Source organism: Eretmochelys imbricata, chromosome 1 (assembly GCF_965152235.1).
Source record: "Eretmochelys imbricata isolate rEreImb1 chromosome 1, rEreImb1.hap1, whole genome shotgun sequence".
Classification (NCBI taxonomy): Eukaryota; Metazoa; Chordata; order Testudines; family Cheloniidae; genus Eretmochelys; species Eretmochelys imbricata.
This window is the reverse complement of record NC_135572.1, coordinates 207,658,835-207,682,845: the sequence shown is the minus strand read 5'-3', so window position 1 is coordinate 207,682,845 and position 24,011 is coordinate 207,658,835. Positions and strand designations below refer to the sequence as shown.

General features: G+C 44.1%; 1 protein-coding gene across 1 annotated transcript in view; it reads left to right on the top strand.

Annotated features, from left to right (window-relative positions):
- POLQ (DNA polymerase theta) overlaps positions 1–24,011 on the top strand; it is a 124,302-nt gene that overhangs the window by 49,000 nt on the left and 51,291 nt on the right. The window contains exons 13-15 of the mRNA XM_077807342.1: positions 1,800–1,993; positions 2,349–2,473; positions 19,628–19,871. Coding sequence (XP_077663468.1) covers positions 1,800–1,993; positions 2,349–2,473; positions 19,628–19,871 — 563 coding nt within the window. The remainder of the gene's footprint in view (positions 1–1,799; positions 1,994–2,348; positions 2,474–19,627; positions 19,872–24,011) is intronic.

The window sequence follows — 24,011 nt, the reverse complement described above, 5'->3', positions numbered from 1 at the left end:
CTGTGTGTGCATATTCAAGAAGCCCCTAAAAGCCAATTAAAATCCCTGGAGAGGGAGTCATGAGCCTGTAAAGATTAACAAGAGAGTGATTAGGTGTCCTGATGAGCCTCGTAAGATTCATGGGCAAGAGGGCCTTAAAGGAATGGTGTCCAAAATCTGATACTGTTCTCTCTCCCCATTAAATGTGCATCTTGGTACATACTGTCCTTATAAAGACAAAACACAGCCCCTGAAACAGAATTTCAACAGTTTGGAAATCCCTGCTGAGGACCTCTGTGACCCATGCAAAACAAAGCTGGGATGATGTGATTGTTGGGATCATAAACAGTGAGGAATGCATGCTTTTGCCTTCTCTCAACTCCAAGCCCCTGCTTGTTCTGTCATTGACCAGCTGCTGACCAAAACTGAATGATTTTGGAGGGTGTGCTAGTGTCCCATACGTGCCTGCAAGCTGCCCAGATCAGGAAGATTTATATTTTGTTTCTACTTTCAGTAAGCAAAGCAGAGCTGCTTTGTATAGTATGCAGCAATGTACGCATTTTCTGCAGACATCTATTAAAAAGTAGAAAATGAAAGAATGAATTCTGTGTGTGTTCCAAGGCAGGAGATGTTAATGTAATGTATTTTCTCTCTGGAGTTTTCAAGCACAGCAGTTTGTCTAGTGTATTTAATTTGAAATAGTGCTCTTGAACAAAATGTTCTTGAGTTTCTTTTCCATTAACCTTGCCTAAAACATTATTTGTAAACTGTTCATTTCCAAAGCAAGACTGGGGATGGTTTTTGCCGGGAGTTGCTCTCCAAATGTATCCTGCGTGTTAGTTTTTCTCTGTCTACTTTAATAATGGTTCTTAACTCCCTTAGGCTTGAATGTTCTGACTGTACAAATTTATGGCTGACCTTTTTTGGAATTTGATAAAAAGAATAAATATTTGTTGGTTAGGAATGGATAAAAAAGGCCTAACTCTCTGGAATGGGATCCTGTCTTCAGCTATTCTTACCCTTGCCAACATTAAAAGGGAGATGGAGGATTTGTAGCTGCACCCTAGACATTTTGCATTTTGTATTCTGTTAAATGTGCCCCAAGTACTGTTAACTAGTTATTTTGAAACAAAGTCTCTCTCAATATGTTGATGTAAATATTACGACATTCTCTCTCCTGGTATTGAACCAGGCTGACTGAATTTTAACCAGAATTATTTGTTTTGTTTTGGTCCCTTAGTGGTTGAATTTTTGGGGTATTTTTGTTCATATAAATAATAGCACTGAGATTTTTGTGCTGGAGTTTATCATGAAGTAAGAGGAAAAGTGGACTGCAGAACCCTACTCCTCTATATGATCAGATACCATGGTAGTGTCTAGCAAGGCTGCTGTAACTGGATGTCCTGTTTCTTGGTGGAATGTACTGGAAAAATGTCTCACTGACACTGATCTTAATAGACAGGCATATGTTAATCAGTTATTTGAAATAAAAATAGTTATTGTTCAAAAGCCCTTATTTTTAATGTCTTGGATTTAGGGAACAATCTGACAAAGGGTCTGAACTGTGTAATCATGAGAATATACCAACATGTGTCAGAGCTCATTAGTCCAAACATTAAAAACTAGTTTGGAAGAGCTTTTACGTTCTTCAGGGTATGTGGTTATGACTCAGTGCATCTGAGTTGTATGTAGGACAGACACTGTAACCATATGCCCTGGATTACATTATTATTTCTCCTCTTGCAGTGTAGTTCTGTGTCTGTTCTTGTGAAGTAAAGATTTTGCTTTAAAGAATGAGATATTCATTTGTTTTCTTTTAGGTCACTCCTGTGTACGAGGAGTGGACCACTATTGACTGGTATCAGTTTTTCTGCCTGTGGGAGAAGCTGCCTTCATCTATGAAGCGAGTGGCTGAGCTGGTGGGGATTGAAGAAGGCTTCCTGGCTCGTTCTGTAAAGGGCAAAATCATAGCTAAAACAGAGAAACAGCACAGACAAATGGCCATTCATAAAAGGTAATAACAGATGGGCCTAAGTGCCTAAGGGGAGGAGGTTCTAAAGGACAAACGTGTGAGAATCCACAGAGATCCAATTGCTAGGTTCTGTTCTGTGTGAAAGCATTGTCTGGGATTGGCTCTCCTGTTGGCTGAGCTGTTAGTTAATACAATTTGGCTCGGTCCCGAATAAGTTTATCGATACTGGGTAAGAGAATTGTAGCTACAAGAAGCTTGGGTATGTGTTAAGAAAAATGGTCTGAGAAGTTATTTCCTTTGTTTGCCACTTCAGGCCCAAAGTAGCACAGAGCATTTACTACTAGCTTGCCATCAATTACTTTATTTTTTAAAATTTCTCTGTATGCTTTTTGTACAGGTTTTTCACCAGCCTTGCGCTACTGGATTTAATCAGTGAGGTTCCCTTAAAGGACATTACTAAGAAATATAACTGTAGTCGTGGCCAGCTTCAGTCCTTGCAGCAGTCTGCTGCTACCTATGCAGGTGAGTCATAGGGATAGAAAAAATTCTGGAGTCTTGCGTTGCCTAGTTCTAAATATTTGGTCTTTCTAGTTTGTTACTGGAGGAAATGATGGTCCGTCGTCTTTATATACGGCATTTTTGGCTAAAATGTGGCAGTGATACATTTAGCTCATGCACTGTTATAGTGCAATTTGTGCTTGCCATCTGCTTTTTGTTATGGAAAAGCATCCTGCAGAGGCTACACCACTCATTGGAGGATGATAGGATAAATATGGAGAACTACATGTTGGGAAATGTAGTCTCCAAAGGCTGCATCTTAATGGTACATGAATATAATTTGTCCCATTTTATGCAAATTAAGTATAGCTTAATTCTGTGCTCCTGCCAAGCTACCAATTTGGTGCTCTCATGTGGACAAAGTTTGGGTGCAGCTGATACTTAGTTTAGAGATTTCTTAGTTGCAAAATTAACTGACTGAAAAATTGTAATTTTACAGTTGCCAAAAAAGAGAATCCTCCTTGGCACTTACCATAGCTTCTCAAACACTTAAAAAGGGTTCAGAGAGTGATAATTTGCCTGCCAAAATAGGTCTGGCAAATCAAAAGATAACAGGACACAACATGAGTAAGAGAACTTTTCTTTCATCACCAAAGTCCTTGTAAACTCCACACATGAATTTTAAAGAGTGGTCACATCTCCCAACTTTTCAAGGCCCAAATTGTGGGATGCAGTGTGTGACAAAGACCAAAAATGAAGGGCACATACAAGTTATTCAGAAAGGAAAGTTCTTGTTAACTGTAAAATGTTAACTGTCTTCATTCTGTTAGTGTTAATAACATCTTGTAATATTAGCTTCATGATCCTCTATTCCCAGGGTAAATAATTTTCAGCAATCAGTGAAGGGTTACAAGAACATAGGTAATTTTGGGGCTAAAATAAATGATGTCTCTTGAAATAAGGTATGGTTAAGAGGAATGAGTGCAGCTGTATTCTGAGTGGCTATAAAAATGGAATTCTGTGTCTGTCTTCCAATGATTTCCATATCCACTGTGCTCAGTTTATAGGTAAAAAGGAGTTGATTTTTCCTAGCACTGCTAGCCTTGCAAACTTAGTCTGGCCAGTGAGAGTCAAGCTTGTTTTTCTCCATCTTACCCATTATCATCAGTAATATTGTGCAGGCCATATATTCTGTGCAATCTGCCCTTGACTTCCCCAGCCAATTTTTGTAATTTTCATAGTTCAGTGCAGCTGCACCTGGATTTCTCCTCAGTGATTCACTCGAGGACACGCATTCTCAGAGTTCCACCTTCCTACCCATTGCCTTTTTGCGTGGAGACCTACGTCTCTTTCCTGTCTGACCAGGGCATTTCCAGGCCGCACAGTTCCCTGCCTTTGATGTATTGTTCCCTGCTGAGCACACCTACTTGCTTTCTCTTCAGAGACAGTTGACAGTGTGACTGTCCATGGTTATTGGTACCACACAGCTCTTTTATGCAAGCATATTTTCTTATTAGGGTAAAAGAACTACAGAGAAAGCATTAAAAACAATAAAAGAACCTAAATGTATGCTAATAAGCTGACCAGAGATCATCCCAATACTAAGATGGAGCAGTCCTGGCAGGAGTAGTCATTCAACACACCACCCAAGAAGTTTTCTTTGTGGTCACAAGTTCATCACAGCTTCAGCTCGGAAGAAATACTCAGAATTATGTGGCTTCAGTAGGCCAAGTCCTTCCAAACTTCTAAGGACTGGGGCCCTCCATGGTCCAGGGGTCCTGTCCATCTGCTGGATCAGAAAGAAGGCCACAAGACAGCATAGCAGTTTGAACCAGTATATGTGCACCTTTCCAGGTGGGTGACTTTAAAGTGTTGATAACTGGAGGAATTATATTAGCATATATTCCCCTACTCCTAGAAAAAAACGCTTAATGTTAAAAGCTCACTTTGTTTCAAAAGGTCCTTTGAAGATCCTTATAATCCCAAGATAGTATGTAAATATTTGTGTTTTTAATACAATGAACTCCAAAAATGTTAAACTTACTTCAGTAAGGTTTAATGTAATTCAGTAAAGCTTGTCCAGGACATTACAGAGTAGTGTCAATCTATCAGTCATTTGACTATATTTTTCTATCATTTCTTTTTTGAGCATTCCATTCTAGGGTGCGCATGCACCTCGTGTGCCAGAGTGGAATCTTTTGAATACCAGTGTCTGTTGGAGCTGTATATGTAAGCACATGTCCTCATACCTCTCATCTGAGGGTATAAAGGCAGGGGGGCTGCAACTGCCCTCAGTTTCCCCTTACTGCCCATGACAGCAAGACAGAACAAATGTCCAGGTCGCTACTCTTTAGTGTTTGCTATATTTTGATAGAACAGTCATCTACCTACCTTTTAAAAATGTCCCTGTTTCCCCTTAGTTTACCAATTTGGGACCATTTAAAAAAAACTAAACAAAACCACACAACCAACCCCCCCCTACAATTTCACTAGGAGCTTCGCACTTCTGTGTGCCTCATGGTAGACTCAAAACTTTAAGTCCTGTCCATACTGTGACTGCCTCATTCTGCTTATTGAGGGCCATAGCTGCTGCTTGTTTTGCCTTGAAGAGAACTATGTATTGGATCAGTGCTTTGTCTGCTGTTCATTCTCCTCACAGGCACATGTTTCAAGCTTAAGGAGCAGTCAGTGAGTCATCATCTCACCCTGAGGAGATGGTGCTCCTAAGACTGATCAAGCACTGAAGAAATCTTCTTTGAGTGTCCCCACCAGATGTTCCACTATGCCAGTAGTTCCCAAACTGGGGTTCGCAGAATGTTATAGGGGGTTCGCCAGAAAAATGTCACTAATGGCGGCCAGAGGACCCCGGGCATTGGAGGCAGCAGGTGGGACCTGGTTGCAGGACCCACCCCAGGGAGATTGGGGCAGGGCAGTTGGGGCTGGCAGCCTGAGCCCTGCCCCCATCAGCGGGGGAGCTGGCAGCCCGAACCCCAGCGCTCTGCGTGGGGCTGGCAGCCCAAGCCCCAAGGAGACCAGGGCCAGGCAGTTGGGGCGGTCAACGGGGTCCAGCAGCAGGAGCCCCACGGAGTGTGGAGGAAATTTAAACTTAAATCCCTGGAAATATTCATTTTTAGAAGGGGGGGTCACGAGATTTCACAATTTAGTGAAAGAGGTTCGCAGGCTGTTAGTTTGGGAACCACTGCACTATGTCAAGTCCTGTCACTGAGAAAAAACACTGTCAAAGGACTCTGCATGGATGATCCCAGCACCAACAGTTCTGGCACCAAATACCGGTACTGAGGGACTAGGTTGGCTGGAGAACAGACAAAAGCATTGCTCTAGACACTGGTCAGTTTTGTCTCATAAGGAGAGGTTGAAAAAAATGATGTGCCAGAGAGAAGTTCACTAAGCCCTCAGACATCACAGGGGTTAGCAGCACAGGCTTGGTCACAAGCTCAGCATTAACAAACATACCCAGTACCGACCTCAATGGCAGCATCGATGCAGTCAGCAATGCAAATACTGATGTCAACATTGGCTGCAGAGTCCATATATGTTCCAGTGCTTCAATGGAATCTACATCTTTACCAGAGTCTTCCTCGGCACAGAGACCATCATTGCTACTGGCACATGATAGCATCCTGGCACCAAGATCACCTTACACTTTGGCACTGCTCTTTAACAAGATATGCTTTTCATCCCCATCACTGGGCCATATCTTTTTGCCAGCATCAAGCATCGAAGTATCTCCCTTTAATATTGAGGAAGAAGATCCTGTGTGATGGACTGAATGCTTCCCAATTAGAGCCTTGTCACAATCCTGGCATGGATGGTAATGGGCTGGCCAACCCCAGTGAAGCCAGCTGTACCAGTATAAGGTGCCATCCTAGTCCTACTGGGCCTTTTGGGGACCACCTTCCCATGCCTTCAGGAGTCAATCTCTATCCCATCTCTCAAGGAAGTGGAAGAGATCCTATTCCCCATCAGCATTGCTGTCCAGCTTGCCCACACTGGACTGAGACGATGAACATCAGACACTGGACGAAGTGGGATTAGTGGAACAGCAGCATCTTCCTTCGTTTCCTCAGGAATCCTCATTGTTCCCATACAAGGTGAAGGTTATAGTTCCAATACCAGCACCAGATGATTTTAAGACATTCTAGGAACTGCTAGCTAGACTCAGAGGCCCTGGATATTCAGACTCCAGTCATTCAAATTCCTTGGCACTGGCCAGATTAGCCCTCCCAATTAACAAGGGGATACTTGACCCTGCAAAGGCATTATGGCAAATACTGGTCACCATTCCTCCTACCACCAAAAGGATGGAGAAAAAATGTCAAGTGCCACAGAAGGGATCCTAGCACTTCTATGCTTACCCTAGTCAGGATCATTAAAAGCGCCTGTGGTTCAGGAGAACTCCAAATCCACAAAGAGGACCAGAAAAGAAACATCCTCTCCCCGCCACTTACGGAGAAAGACACTTCTCATAGACTCATCAACCACAGGTTGGGAAACCCACCCAAACCTCTCGATACAAGGGATCTGGGGTCAAAAGGATATGACTCTTCACATAAATGTATTGAAGCTGTGAGTGATCAGGCTATTCTGCATTCTGATCTCTTACAAAATTCCAGAGTGCAAATTTTGATGGATAACACATCTGCAATATATTACACAAACAAGGAGTTGCCTACTCATCAGTCCTGTGTCAACTTCATGGAATAACCGCAATCAGCCCTCCACCTACAGGGAGTTAGCAACAATCTGACAGACGTCCTAAGCAAACAATCCATCACTAACCACAAGTGGTTGCTATGGAGGTCCATCATAGACCTAATATTCCAACAACGGATAGACTTGTTTGCCTCAATAGACAACAAGAAATGTCCAGCCTTTTTGTTTTGGAGAAGGCATAAGATCAGGCTTGCTGCAAGATGTCTTATTCACTTGGTGGATCCTAGGAACCCCATACGCTTTTCCAAGTATTCCCCTGATTCCAGGTGAATCTGTAAAATCATCTGGGACAAAGGCAAAATAGTCCTAATAGCTCCATACCGTTCAAGATAGTTCTGGCTAACAGATCTTCTCTGAATATCATTTAGCTAGTATTGCAGATCCAAGGTCAGATACTTTATCTGGATCTGAAGTCACTGCATCTGAGAGCTTGGATGTTGACTGGTTAATACTGACAGACTGCTCCCTTCAGGTGCGAGAAATCCTCCTACAAAGCAGGAAACCTCTCAAAAGGAAAACTTATTCCTCTAAATGGAAAAGATTCCAATATGGGCAACCTAACGCAGTCTTGACCCAGTGGAGGCTCCCATACCAAAGATCCTGGACTACCTCTAGGATTTAAAACAACTGGGTCTTTCATTCAGCTCCATCAAAGTTAATCTAGCAGCAATTTCATCAGGTCTCTCACCTGTCCAATCCTGTTGAATCTTTTCACATCCTACAATATATAGATTTCTGAAAGGGCTACTCTATGCTAACTCTCCCATCAAGGAACCTTCTCCTATGTAGAATCTCACCATTGTCCGTGGAAGCCTTATGGAGCTCCCTTTTGAACCACTTGCGGAATCTGCTTATACCACTGTACCCTTGAATCAGTTTTCCTAGTTGCCATAACTTCGGCCAGCAGGGTCAGCGAGCTGCAAACCCTTACCGTTGATATCCCTTAAACAACGTTTCATGAGGACAGAGTGGTGGTGAGACCTCATCCAGAATTTAAACCTAAACTGATCTTGAAGTTTCACTTAAATCATTCCATCAACTTGCCTGTCTTCTTCCCCAGACTTCATTCTGGGCCAGGAGAAAAACATCTTCACACCTTAAGTGTTTCAAGATCTTTATTGTATTATCTTGACAGAACAAATCCCTTTAGACTATCATTCTGTCTCTTAGTTTGATCCTTCAAAGGCCCAGAAACAACAATCTCCTTCCAAAGGATATGGATCATATATTGCATATTGCTCTGCTACCAGATCCTGATGTACTGCCCCCAATGTAAAGCTCACTGTACTAAAGCACAAGCTACATCTTCCACTTTTAGGAACATTTCAGTATCAGAAATCTGTAAGGCAATCACATGCAGTATGTCAATTACTTTTTTTAGACACCATGCCCTCTCTCTAGCTGCAGAGTCAGATGCCAGCTTTGGAAGAGTGGTATTACAATCACTGTTTAAGACAATCAAGACTCCTCAATTCCACCTTCCAGGTGGGGCACTGCTTGTTGGCCAGTGAGGAATCCACTCTGACACACGTACATAGGTGCTGAAACTAGGGGTAGGGACAGTGGTTTCCATTATATACAAGGTTTATACTTTGGTTCAATGGTTCTCAGAACCCCTGCTCTAAAAACTGTTCCAGCTCCCCTGCACACATACTTGAAGAAAGGACAGTTACTTGGTATATAGTAACTGTGGTGTTCAAGATGTTGTCCTTACTGTGGATCCTATGACCTGTCCTCCTCCATCCCTGCTTTTCTGGAGTGCTTCATATCGGCAAGGGAACTGAGGGATGGTTGTGGCTGCCCTGCCTTTAATGCCTTTGGACGGGAGACTCAAAGACACGTACTGCATAGATGTAGCCCCAAACAACACTGCTATTGCAAAGATTCAGTGCTCGTCCATGTGGGTTGCATGCGCACCACAGAGTGGGATCCACACTGGCTACAACATATTGAAGAACTACAGTTGCTATAAGTAACCATTTTTTCTGTCCTTGTAACTGTGTGCAAGACCAACAGGGAAATAGTGAAATTTATAGACAAAATACAGTCAAATACAAAATACAAATACAAAAAGTAAACAAAGAAAAAAGTCTCTATTCTCTCAGTTACAGTAACGTTAGGTGTTTTGTAACAATAATAGACAAAATGTCAGATTATATAATTTTTTTAACATTAGCTTTAATCAAATTTTTAAATCTGTTTAATCTGTATTGCAGTAGCACCTAGAGGCCCTAATTTTTAGGTTGAAAACCAGTATCAAGAGGAGCTATCCAGAAGGAGCCAGCTTCATTGATTTGACTCAGACTTCATCCTTTGCTGTAGGCAAGAAAAGAGAGTAGAACTTCTTTTAAAAAGGTCCATAATAAAAATTTCTATTTTAGGGTCTCTTTGAAAGTTGTTCTCTAATAGTACGGAGAGGTGAGATTTGGAGAGGATGGAACAGTATATATTCTGCTGCAGGTTACAGAGTCAGAATGAACTCTTGGATTGTTATGTTGTAGAGGGGCAGGCTTCTTTCCTTACAGACACTTGAAGTTTTGATATTTTTTTCAGGTTTTGGTACTTTTGTTCATTTGCACCATGAACAAAAGAAACTTGGTCTAATGCATAGCTTTTGTTGCAACATTTAAGGAAAACATGAGTTTTTAATTCTCTTTAACAATGGTTCTCAAACTTCTTCTTTCGCATACCACTTGAAAATTGCTGAGGGTCTCAGCGGACCTCATAATGATAAATGTTGTTTGTACTGATAGCTAACTATTGTAAAACACTTTGGTTAAAAGCGCTATATTAAAAAAAACCCCTTAATTAATGTTTTTTTGTTGTACAAATAAAAGCACACAACTCCTATTCTAATATCCATAATATTACCTTTCTAATGCAATGGATGTGCCTTCTCTCCCCCACTACAGCAGCCCCTGAGCTGGGGCTGGGAAGGAGGGCGGTCTCTCCCCTGCCGCAGCAGCCACAAAGGTGAGGCTGGGAAAGAGGGCCTTCTTTCCCTGGCAGCCACAGCCCTGGGGAAAGTCACCTCTTTCTCTGGCTGCCGCAGCCCTGCACATTCCAAATTCCCCCCACCCCCTCTTCTCACCCCACTTCACCCTCCCACCTATCCCCTATTCCCCCCAAGGCCACCACCTCACCTTACATGTGTGTCTTCTCCTGGGTCCAGGCACCTAATTAGTGGAGCCACACCTGTGTGGCTCCACTAATTAAGTGGGTGGCCCTTCATTTTCTTGTGTGCAGCCTCCCAGGCGCGCACCTTAGAGGGAACTATCCACGGACACCTGAATGGAGCTCATGGACCACTTGTGGTCCACGGACCACAGTTTGAGAACCTCTGCTCTTTAACAATAGCTGAATATTTAATGACAGGTTTCAGAGTAACAGCCGTGTTAGTCTGTATTCGCAAAAAGAAAAGGAGTACTTGAGGCACCTTAGAGACTAACCAATTTATTTGAGCATAAGCTTTCATGAGCTACAGCTCACTTCATCGGATGCATACTGTGGAAAGTATAGAAGATCTTTTTATACACACAAAGCATGAAAAAATGGGTGTTTACCACTACAAAAGGTTTTCTCTCCCCCCACCCCACTCTCCTGCTGGTAATAGCTTATCTAAAGTGATCACTCTCCTTACAATGTGTATGATAATCAAGTTGGGCCATTTCCAGCACAAATCCACGGTTTAACAAGAATGTCTGGGGGGGGATGGGAAAAAACAAGGGGAAATAGGTTACCTTGCATAATGACTTAGCCACTCCCAGTCTCTATTCAAGCCTAAGTTAATTGTATCCAATTTGCAAATGAATTCCAATTCAACAGTCTCTTGCTGGAGTCTGGATTTGAAGTTTTTTTCTTGTAATATCGCAACTTTCATGTCTGTAATCGTGTGACCAGAGAGATTGAAGTGTTCTCCGACTGGTTTATGAATGTTATAATTCTTGACATCTGATTTGTGTCCATTTATTCTTTTACGTGGAGACTGTTCAGTTTGACCAATGTACATGGCAGAGGGGCATTGCTGGCACATGATGGCATATATCACATTGGTGGATGTGCAGGTGAACGAGCCTCTGATAGTGTGGCTGCTGTTATTAGGCCCTGTGGTGGTGTCCCCTGAATAGATACGTGGGCACAGTTGGCAACGGGCTTTGTTGCAAGGATAGGTTCCTGGGTTAGTGGTTCTGTTGTGTGGTATGTGGTTGCTGGTGAGTATTTGCTTCAGGTTGGGGGGCTGTCTGTAGGCAAGGACTGGCCTGTCTCCCAAGATTTGTGAGAGTGTTGGGTCATCCTTCAGGATAGGTTGTAGATCCTTAATAATGCGTTGGAGGGGTTTTAGTTGGGGGCTGAAGGTGATGGCTAGTGGTGTTCTGTTATTTTCTTTGTTAGGCCTGTCCTGTAGTAGGTGACTTCTGGGAACTCTTCTGGCTCTATCAATCTGTTTCTTCACTTCCACAGGTGGGTATTGTAGTTATAAGAATGCTTGATAGAGATCTTGTAGGTGTTTGTCTGAGGGGTTGGAGCAAATGCAGTTGTATCGCAGAGCTTGGCTGTAGAGAATGGATCATGTGGTGTGGTCAGGGTGAAAGCTGGAGGCATTTAGGTAGGAATAGCGGTCAGTAGGTTTCCGGTATAGGGTGGTGTTTATGTGACCATCGTTTATTAGCACTATAGTGTCCAGGAAGTGGATCTCTTGTGTGGACTGGACAAGGCTGAGGTTGATGGTGGGATGGAAATTGTTGAAATCATGGTGGAATTCCTCAAGGGCTTCTTTTCCATGGGTCCAGATGATGAAGATGTCATCAATATAGCGCAAGGAGAGTAGAGGCGTTAGGGGACGAGAGCTGAGGAAGCGTTGTTCGAAGTCAGCCATAAAAATGTTGGCATACTGTGGGGCCATATTTAATATCTGGGCAACTCCGTTAATGCAATGTTAAGGTTTCAGAAGTCAGGCTGTGCCAAAGCTAAGGCTGAATATGAACGTGCAACCTTAATTCTTCCCCGAGTGCATGTCCATTATGATAGTTATTAAGTATATGAGAACATGCTAATTTTCATTCATATATATTATTTATTTATTTAGGAAGTATTAACAAATTTACAATCCTTCACATGGAAATATCAGAAACCAAAAAATAATCCATTATAACAGAGAGATTATTCATTAATATAGTCATCAGATCTCTCTATGTAACATATTGCAGAGTGAGCATCAGTACAACATGTATGAAGTCATTTCTAACTATTTTATTAAATTGAGTGAAATCTCTGTATACACTGTGGCAAGGCACCCCTTCTGCCTCGCTGGGCTTAGCGCTCCTTCCTCTGGCAGGGACAGGGCCTGGGGTAAATCAGCCCCCACTCTGGAGCATGTCCATCTTCCCTCTTCAGGGTTTGTTTCTCAGAGCCTTCCAGATAGGCCTTGGAGCAGGCCTGAGGAGTGCTCCTTTGCCAAACAAAGGGAAACAAGTCTATAAGGCACCAAAACAAAAAAGGAATACCATTCCCTGGCCCCCTCCCTGAAGCAGGTGTTGTCCTGTCGCTGGCCCCAGGGTGTCAGTCCTTCCCCTAAACAGGCACTGGGTTTTGGGTGTCTCCGGATGGGGAGAAGGACAGTCTCTCACACTGGAGAAGCCTATCTCCCTGCTGCCTCCAGCCTTGCAGCAGTTTGTCTCTCCCCCCTCTCTCTGTCACCAGGAGAGAGATTTTAACAGGTTTCAGGCAGCCTTTAATTGGACTCAGGCGTCACTAATTGACCTGAAGTAACCCAGCCCAGCTTGTAGGAAAAAGGGCCTTTAGCATTCTAGGGCTAACATACTTGTTTTCCCAGACCCTCCTGCCTGACTGTCACAACACATATTTAATGGACCAGGCAGGTCTATCAAATGTTTTAAAAAAAAAAAAAATTGGACAGGTGTGCTGGTTTCTGTTACAGATGAAAGTACTTTGTGTATTGAAAAAATGTTGACCAAATATTGAAGTATTGTTCTCTCTATTTTGCTCAGTTCATAAGTGGTGTGTTTTTCCATAACAGCAACCTCCCATTTTTTTTTTTTTGAACCATTTATCTATGGCTGAATTGTTTTTCTTTTTCCAGTGAGAGGAAGCAGCTTCTAGTAGATGAGACATTACTTCTTCATTTCCTTTTGTGTGGTTATTTTCACTAAGAAGCGCCAGGAGGATTACCAACTGTTCATTTGGTAATAAATATCCAACAATTTGTGATATTTGGTCATGGATTGCATCCCAGTATCTTCTATCATCATGCAACAGACTGAGGTTGCTGGTCCTCTTTTCCAGAGGAAATCCCATTCCTCGAGGATAATTTCCCAGTGTGTCATATATGGACATATTTTGGTTAGGAAAGTTGTCTACAAAGGTTGATATCAATTAGTTATAATTTTTTTGTTTCCTAATTGACCAGACCTCATTTCTTCTATTAAAGTTAGCTTTCTATATAAATTAGCTTTTTTAGAAAGCTGAGAAACATAATGCCTAACTTGAAAAAACCATGTGAGACTGGGCTAATTAAAGTTAGTTAAAGTTAGTTTTGATGTCTAAAAGTTAGAAAAGTTGAAGTGAGCTGTAGCTCACGGAAGCTTATGCTCTAATAAATTTGTTAGTCTCTAAGGTGCCACAGGTACTCCTTTTCTTTTTACGGATACAGACTAACACGGCTGCTACTCTGAAACCTTTACTGAATAGCTGGCCAACCAGTTGTATTCCATGGCTCGCCTAGTGTTTAAAGCTCTTAAGTTCATGATTTGGGTTAAGATCTGGATTATTTGCAATGGGTATCATTGGTGAGGGAAAATAATTTATTTTACTTCTAGTTCTATCCCAAACCCATAAAGTAGCCTTTGCCTAAAGGATGTGTGGAATTTCCTGGAGGGTGAGATGATTTTTTTTATCAGTTCATGGTAGCTTAGCATCATTTCCTTTGCCACAATTTTCTTGTTCAGTAAAAACCCAGCTGGTCGGCTTGAGGATACTATACATAGGACCCTACCAAATTCACAGTCATTTTGGTCAATTTCACAGTCATGGGATTTTTAAAATAGTAAATTTCATGATTTCAGCTATTTGAATCTGAAATGTCATGGTGTTGTAATTGTAGGGGTCCTGACTCAAAAAGGAGTAGTGGGGGGGTCACAAGGTTATTGTAGGAGAGGTTGTTGTACTGCTATCCTTGCTTCTGTGCTGCTGCTGGCGCTGCCTTCAGAGCTGGGCAGCTGGAGAGTGGCGGCTGCTGGCCAGGAGCGCGGCTGCTGGTCAGGAGCCCGGCTCCGAGGGCAGAGCCACTGCCAGCAGCAGCGCAGAAGTAAGGATGTCATGGTATGATACTGCCACCCTGACTTCTGCACTGATGTCTGCAGAGCTGGGCCCTCAGTCAGCAGCTGCCGCTCTCCGGCCGCCCAGCTCTGAAGGCAGCACAGAAGTAATGATGGCAATACTGTGACCCCTCTAAAATAACCTTGTACCTCCCCCCGAAATTCCCTTTTGGGTCAGGACTCCCAATCTGAGAAATGCTGGTCTCCCCCATGAAATCTGTATAGTGTAGGGTAAAAGGACAAAAAAGACCAGATTTCACGGGGGGAGCTCAGATTTCATGGTCCGTGATGTGTTTTTCATGGCCGTGAATTTGGTAGGGCCCTATTTATAGCCTTTCCATATGGCGGGAACGCCTTTGTTCTAAGTTAAGTTTCCACAAACCGGGCTGGGAAAATACAGGTACCAAAATGGAGTTTAGTTTCATGTGAATTGATCATGTGCCATGGCATGCTCCCGATGAGTCACAGCAGCCGTTGTCCATATGCTATCTGCAGTGTTCCCAGGAAGGCTCACCAGGTGGGGGATAAGCTTCTCCTAAGGCCTATTGTTCCCTAAATGGCCCGTTACCTTGAATAGGCCCTTCAGTCAGCTGTGTAGACTGGAAGCATCTTGCCTAGTGGGTATCACCCAGATGTAACCACATTTGAAATACAGATACATAGTCAATAACTTCAGATACAAAAATGTTACATGCATACAAATAACAAATCATAACTTTTCCATAGACCCCTCACATGACACATCGTGTACTAGATGCATCATAATTATGTCATAATCATATCATAATCATACCACTATGATGAATATGGGGTGCAGTGGCCAGGATGGTGTTTTTCAGGAAGATTACCAGTGGATTGTAGTTTCCTCAGGAAGTCAGTGGTGTCTCGAAGATACCTGGGAGTGCTGGTAGCGTAGAGCCTGAGGAGAGAGTCCACATAGCAAGACAATCCTGCTGTTAGGGTGCCAATGCCTGAGATGATGGGGCATCCAGGATTTCCAGGTTTATGGATTTTGGGTAGCAAATAGAATACCCCTGGTCGGGGTTCTAGGCATGTGTCTGCACAGATCTGTTCCTGTGCTTTTTCAGGGAGTTTCTTGAGCAGATGGTGTAGTTTCTTTTGGTAATCCTCAGAGGCTAATGGCCTGTAGAATGTGGTGTTAGAGCTGCCTAGCAGCCTCTTGTTCATATTCCAACTTATTCATGATGACGACAGCACTTCCGTTGTCAGCCTTTTTGATTATGCTGTCAGAGTTGTTCCTGAGGCTGTTGATGGCGTTGTGTTCAGCACGGCTGAGCTTATGGGGCAAGTGATGCTGCTTTTCCACAATTTCAGCCCGTGCATGTTGGCGGAAGCACTCTATGTAGAAGTCCAGTCTGTGGTTTCAACCTTCAGGAGGAGTCCACGCAGAATCCTTCTTTTTGTAGTGTTGGTAGGAAGGATTCTGTGGGTTAGTATATTGCTCAGAGGTGTGTTGGAAATATTCTTTGAGTCGGAGACGACAAAAGTAGGATTCTAGGTCACCACAGAACTGTGTCATGTTCGTGGGCCTGGCGAGACAAAAGAAGAGGCCCCAATAGGACAGAGTGTTCTGCCGGGCTAAGAGTATAGCTGGAAAGATTAACAATATTGTTGGGTGGGTTAAGGGAACTACTGTTGTGGCTCCTTGTGGCATGTAGCAGTTTAGATAGTTTAGTGTCCTTTTTCCTTTGTAGAGAAGCAAAGTTTGTGTTGTAAATGGCTTGTCTAGTTTTTGTAAAATCTATCCATGTAGAATTTTGTGTGGAAGGTTACTTTTACAACTTTACAACATAGTGCAGACGAAGTATAACGTAGAAAAGTAGTGAAAACGTGCTGACATATATAGGAGTTTGGAATTCAGTTACAATTCCTTTTGAATGGTTACATAGCTATCAATGATGCTTCATTAATATATCTAATTGCAATCACAATAATATGTTATATTTGTCTGAGAATTATGTACCTACTACCATAGTTAGAATTAATAGCTAACAAGATCACTTTTAATTTTTAAAGGGTTTTTAAAAAAATCTGGACATACTATTTAAAGGGTGCTCTATAAGAAATCAGAATTTTTTGAAAATTTTCAACTCAAAAAAATTAAAGTTGTAGGCTTTTAAATAAAGTTAAATATTTAGCACCCAGAAATGCCAATTAAATCACGTTTTGGAAAAAAATATTTTTCACTTTACTTGGACTTGCCTCGTTAGGAACATATTGATAACTTTCAGATCTGTGATTTACAAACACAAATTCTGTACTCAAATTTTCACTCATAAAAAATATTTTAACACTATTTTAAAGTACATCTGCTGTTTGGAGAAAGGTAATATCTGAACTTTATTAAGATAGTTTGAGGATAGGCCCTACGAAAACCCGGATATTTCTCTATATGAGACATTTAAAAACAAAACAAAACAAACCTTATGAAATACACAATATAAATCAGTGTGTTTCTTTAAAGAAATGGCTTGTGAGAGTGCTACCACGGTAATTGCTTAGAGGTGTCTCCAAAGAATTTTTTCTGCTGAATGTATTAGTACATTAGGACTAATAAAATTAGTAAAATGCATACATTATTGAGAAGATAGTCTATGAAAAATCAGGTGTTATAGTCCGAGTACAAGAATAAAAAAAATGGCCAAATCCTACATATGTATGTAGTATTGTAGAAAAAATATATACAATATATTGAGAAAATAGTATGTGTTTTAGGTAATTAAACCCTGTAATATTTATATTTGCACCAGGGGCAGAATTAAGGATGTACATTCAGTCTTAACTCTGGCACTTCATGAGTTTCGATGCTTGAATTGTTCTTTTAATAGCTGTGGTTGCTAGAATTTGAACCACAAATGAAATAATAGCTTTATACTAGGATGTAAGCTTAGATGGTCCCGGTCACAGTTTTTGGAGTAAACTGCACTTCTGCCCCCTCCATGATATCCTGAAGGGCTCCCTCTTAGGTCTCAGGACTGTAGCTGTCACCTCTTTATGGGCAAGGACCTGTGGCACCTCTCTCTAGAGACAGGGGATTTAGGTTTGCAGTCCCCCTGCAATTCATTGTGTTTATTCTAGCGCAGTGGTCACCAACCAGTCGATCGCGATCAATTAGTAGATCCTAGAGGATCTCCCAGTTCATCACAACTCCAGTGGTGCAGCAGGGCTGCCACTAAGGCAGGCTCCCTGCCTGCCCTGGCCCATGCCACTCCCGGAAGTGGCCAGCGTGGCCCCGCAGCCCCAGGGATCTCCCTCTGTGCCCTGCTCCTGGCTGCAAGCACTGCCCCCATAGCTCCCAATGGCCAGGAATGGGGAGCTGTGGCCAATGGGAGCTGCAGGGGCAGTGCTTGCAGAGAGGAGCAGTGCATGGAGCCACATGCCCCCTGCCCCCAGGGGCAGCAGGGGCATGTTGGCCTGTTACAGGAGTGACTTGGGGCTGGGGTAGGCAGGGAGCCTGCCTTAGCGGTAGCCATGCTGCGCCACAGACCAGGAGCCGGCAAAGGTAAGTGCTGCCTAGCGGTAGGGCATACCCCAACCCCTAGCCCTGAGCCCCCTCCCAGAGTCAGCACCCCATACCCCCTCCTGCACCCCAACCCCCAGCCTTGAACGTTCCCCCGGAGCCAGCACCCCAAACTCTCTCCTTCACCCTGAACCCCAGTCCTGACCCCCTCCTGGAGCCAGCACCCCAAACTCCCTCCTGCACCCTGACCCCCATCCCAGAGTCAGCACCCTGTACCACCTCCTGTACCCGAACCCGCTGCCGCAGCCTGGAGTCCCCTCCTGAACCCAAACTCCCTCCTAGAGCCCGCACCCCTCTTACACCCCAACACTGTGCCCCAGACCGGAGCCCCCTCCTGCACCCAAACTCCCTCCCAGAGCTTGCACCCCTCACCCCCTCTGCACCCCAATCCCCTGCCCCAGGCTCAGTCCAGAGCCCCCTCCCACACTGTGAACCCCTTGGCCCCAGCCGAGAGCCCGCACCCACTTCCGAACCCGAGCCCCAGCCCAGTGAAAGTGAGTGAGGATGTGGGGATGGAGTGAGTGGGGCAGGGCTTTGGGGAAGGGGTGCAGTAGATCCTGGGTTGCCTTTAAATTCAAAAAGGGATCTTGGGTGTAAAAAGGTTGGAGAGCACTGCCCTAGTGGGTCTGACCTTAGTTCAGCACCTGTGGTTCACTCTCCCTCAAGGGATAATGGCAGGGTTACTAATACCAGTGACTAGCCAGCCAGTGACGGAGCATAGTATGTTTATTTCAGAACAAAACATTACAGAGGAAACACAGCACAAGCCAATAGACAATCTATGCAACATGCTAAGCTTGCCAGGTGTCATCAGTTTGCAACATGGAGACCCCGATATGTTGCCAAAGTCCTTCAAATCCTTCCAAGAAGGTTTTGCCTTCTTAGTTATAGTTTCATGTCAGTTGGAGGATCAGAGAGGATTACTGACACAGTTCAGTCTTCCCCTTTATACCAAAAGTCCATTCTTTGTCTGCTGGGCCTCTTGAACCCAATCTGAACTAGTATGTGCAGTTCTTCTCTGGAGTTGTTTGCCTGTCCTGGGAACTCCCACCCTGCTCTGTGGAGTTAAAATACCATCATTCGCTCACAAAGATGGATATCTAACTAATTATAGATAGATAGATATAAAAATTTATGAATAATCTGTCTGTAGTGTTTGGCACATATCTTTTGACGTTTCTGTGCTTCCAAGGTCTTACGTCTGTCAGTCTCTATTTAATTGCAATTTAATGTTAAGATAATAGAGTAGAAAGGGAGCAATGTTGTCATCTTAAAGAGTAGAACTTCTGTATTGGCAATTTCCTGATCAAATATTTCATACAGAGGCTATATCTTGTTTCCTGGTTATACAGCATTTTTCTGACTGTAGCATAGGTCAAGACATTTAGCAACATAAGAGTATTATTATACTGGGGAATCAAGAATGCTGCCTGACTTGTAAAGAGATAATTTTTAGTTTAAATTATATTATTTTTGCATGTTCAAACTGATATTACAGAGGAAAATGGATCTAACTTTTTAGAATTGAAGTTAAATTAAGCCTAACAGAATGTAATTTTCATGTTCCAGGGATGGTAACAGTTTTCTCTAACCGTCTGGGATGGCACAACATGGAACAGTTGCTCTCCCAGTTCCAGAGTCGCCTCACCTTTGGTGTCCAGAGGGAGCTGTGTGACCTGGTTCGAGTATCTCTGCTGAATGCGCAGCATGCCAGAGCTCTTTATAATGCTGGCTTCATCACAGTGGCTGATCTTGCTAAAGGAAATACTGCTGAAGTGGAAACTGCCCTGAAGAATGCTGTACCATTCAAAAGGTGAGAGAGATCAACAAGTTGTCAACCTGGACACCTGTTTGAGTGCATTCTTTTCCACTATAAATGGAGTTAAGTTATTCAGTCTTGACTATATAGTTCCAAGAGTACTTCTAATGAATTAGAGCATGTGGTGGTTATAGGATGAATTTGGGAGTCCTGAGTTCTGTTCCTTACTTTTCTTTTGACCCACTGTATAGCCTTGGGAAAGTCACTTTATCTGTCAGAGTACTGTATGTCTACACTGCACTAAAATATCTATCAGCTGGCTTGGGCTGTGGAGCTGAGTCTGGACTCTGGGAGGCAGGATAGAGCAGGCAGGGTAGAGCCCGATCCTCTCCTCTATGTCGGGAAGCCCTCCAGCTGTGGGAGTTCTGCTAATTGTGAGCTGACATAGTAGAACAATGTTAGGGGGCTTATTCCTTCACCCACTTCCTTCCCTGGTCCTTCTCACATGAACAGAGAGGAGCAATACCTGAAGTCCAAAGGTGCAAACAGTTCAATGTTTATTGGGGTGAACTTCTAGCAAGCATGATTCCAGTTTCCTTCCTTAGTGTCCCCCTTCCCAGCTCTGACACCACAGAGCTTTACCTGTGTCCCTGTTCCCATTTCCCCCCCTTGGCAAAACATTATTCCAATTCCCCACCCCCATTCCCTGTTCCCATTTCCCCCCCACTTACTTCCTGATTGACTGCAGACTATATAGTAAAACTTGAGTTCTGCTTAGCTATAACTTAACCAATCATTTTCCTGAAATTTAACTAACCAATCCTAACATATTGTAACATGATTATGTAACCAATTATATCCCACCACCTTAATTAGTTTACACCCAGTAAAATTAATTATACAGCAGACAGAAACAATCACAGAACCAGACAGAGACCATGCAAATAAACAATAGCAAAGTGGGAACTATAATGACAAAACAATACAGAAGTGAGGATTTCACATCCCAGCAATTGATAAGTGAGTTCTTGCCAGACAGGATGCTATCAGACTAAGTTTCCTTTTACATCTTCTAGGCACTTCCCTTTCTCTGGAGGCAATAGGCATTATCAGGACAGGATTGTATTCCTAACAGCCCAATAGCACCTTATTTCAATGTGACAAGTTTGGAATGTGAGGATGTGACCATTCGCTTCCCAGCTTATGGCTGCCTCCGCTGCTTAGCCAAGGGCCTTAGCCTAGGAACAGGGCCTCAGACTGTCACAGGGAGGGTATGTCTACACTACGAAATTAGGTCGAATTTATAGAAGTCAGTTTTTTAGAAATTGGTTTTATATATTCGAATGTGTGTGTCCCCACAGAAAATGCTCTAAGTGCATTAAGTGCATTAACTCGGCGGAGTGCTTCCACAGTACTGAGACAAGCGTCGACTTCCGGAGCGTTGCACTGTGGGTAGCTATCCCACAGTTCCCGCAGTCTCCGCTGCCCATTGGAATTCTGGGTTGAGATCCCAATGCCTGATGGGGCTAAAACATTGTCGCGGGTGGTTCTGGGTACATATCGTCAGGCCCCCGTTCCCTCCCTCCCTCCCTCTGTGAAAGCAAGGGCAGACAATTGTTTCGCGCCTTTCTTCCTGAGTTACCTGTGCAGACGCCATACCACGGCAAGCATGGAACCCGCTCAGCTCACTGTCACTGTATGTCTCCTGGGCGCTGGCAGATGCGGTACTGCATTGCTACACAGTAGCAGCAACCCATTGCCTCGTGGCAGCAGACGGTACAATACGACTGGTAGCCATCATCGTCATGTCCGAGATACTCCTGGCCATGTCGGCCAGGAGCGCTTGGGCAGACATGGGTGCAGGGACTAAATTTGGAGTGACTTGACCAGGTCATTCTCTTTAGTCCTGCAGTCAGTCCTATTGAACCATCTTATGGTGAGCACGCAGGTGATACGGATTGCTAGCAGTCGTACTGTACCATCTTCTGCCAGGCAGGCAAGAGATGAGGATGGCTAGCAGTCCTACTGCACCATCTTCTGCCGAGCAGCCATGAGATGTGGATGGCTTGCAGTCCTTCTGCACCGTCTGCTGCCAGCCAAAGATGTAAAAGATAGATGGAGTGGATCAAAACAAGAAATAGACCAGATTTGTTTTGTACTCATTTGCTTCCCCTCCCTCCCCTGTCTAGGAGACTCATTCCTCTAGGTCACACTGCAGTCACTCACAGAGAAGGTGCAGCGAGGTAAATCTAGCCATGTATCAATCAGAGGCCAGACTAACCTCCTTGTTCCAATAAGAACAATTACTTAGGTGCACCATTTCTTATTGGAACCCTCTGTGAAGTCCTGCCTGAAATACTCCTTGATGTAAAGCCACCCCCTTTGTTGATGTTAGCTCCCTGAAGCCAACCCTGTAAGCCGTGTCGTCAGTCGCCCCTCCCTCCATCAGAGCAACGGCAGACAATCGTTCCGCGCCTTTTTTCTGTGCGGACGCCATACCAAGGCAAGCATGGAGGCCGCTCAGCTCACTTGGGCAATTAGGAGCACATTAAACACCACACGCATTATCCAGCAGTATATGCAGCACCAGAACCTGGCAGAGCGATACCGGTGAGGAGGCGACGTCAGCGCGGTCACGTGAGTGATCAGGACATGGACACAGATTTCTCTGAAAGCATGGGCTCTGCCAGTGCATGCATCATGGTGCTAATGGGGTAGGTTCATGCTGTGGAATGCCGATTCTGGGCTCGGGAAACAAGCACAGACTGGTGAGACCACATAGTGTTGCAGGTCTGGGACGATTCCCAGTGGCTGCGAAACTTTTGCATGCGTAAGTGCACTTTCATGGAACTTTGTGACTTGCTTTCCCCTGCCCTGAAGCGCATGAATACCAAGATGAGAGCAGCCCTCACAGTTGAGAAGCGAGTGGCGATAGCCCTGTGGAAGCTTGCAACACCAGACAGCTACCGGTCAGTTGGGAATCAATTTGGAGTGGGCAAATCTACTGTGGGGGCTGCTGTGATGCAAGTAGCCCACGCAATCAAAGATCTGCTGATATCAAGGGTAGTGACCCTGGGAAATGTGCAGGTCATAGTGGATGGCTTTGCTGCAGTGGGATTCCCTAACTCTGGTGGGGCCATAGACAGAACCCATATCCCTATCTTGGCACCGGAGCACCAAGCCGGCGAGTACATAAACCGCAAGGGGTACTTTTCAATAGTGCTGCAAGCTCTGGTGGATCACAAGGGGCGTTTCACCAATATCAACGTGGGATGGCCGGGAAAGGTAGATGACGCTCACATCTTCAGGAACTCTGGTCAGTTTCAAAAGCTGCAGGAATGGACTTTATTCCCAGATCAGAAAATAACTGTTGGGGATGTTGAAATGCTTATAGTTATCCTTGGGGACCCAGCCTACCCCTTAATGCCATGGCTCATGAAGCCATACACAGGCAGCCTGGACAGTAGTCAGAAGCTGTTCAACTACAGACTGAGCAAGTGCAGAATGGTGGTAGAATGTGCATTTGGACGTTTAAAGGCGTGCTGGCGCAGTTTACTGACTCGCTTAGACCTCAGTGAAACTAATATTCCCACTGTTATTACTGCTTGCTGTGCGCTCCACAATACCTGTGAGAGTAAGGGGGAGACATTTATGACGGGGTGGGAGGTTGAGGCAAATCACACAGGCACCAGGGTGGTTAGAAGAGCACAGGAGGGCGCAGTACGTATAAGAGAAGCTTTGAAAACAAGTTTCATGACTGGCCAGGCTACGGTTTGAAAGTTCTGTTTGTTTCTCCTTGATGAAACCCCCCGCCGCTTGGTTCACTCTACTTCCCTGTAAGCTAACCACCCTCCCCTCCTCCCTTCGATCACCGCTTGCAGAGGCAATAAAGTCATTGTTGCTTCACATTCATGCGTTCTTTATTCATTCATCACACAAATAGGAGGATGACTACCAAGGTAGCCCAGGAGGGGTGGTGGAGGAGGGAAGGAAAATGCCACACAGCACTTTAAAAGTTTACAACTTTAAAATTTATTGAATGCCAGCCTTCTGTTTTTTGGGCAATCCTCTGTGGTGGAGTGGCTGGTTGTCCGGAGGCCCCCCCACTGCGTTCTTGGGCATCTGGGTGAGGAGGCTATGGAACTTGGGGAGGAGGGCAGTTGGTTACGCAGGGGCTGTAGTGGCAGTCTGTGT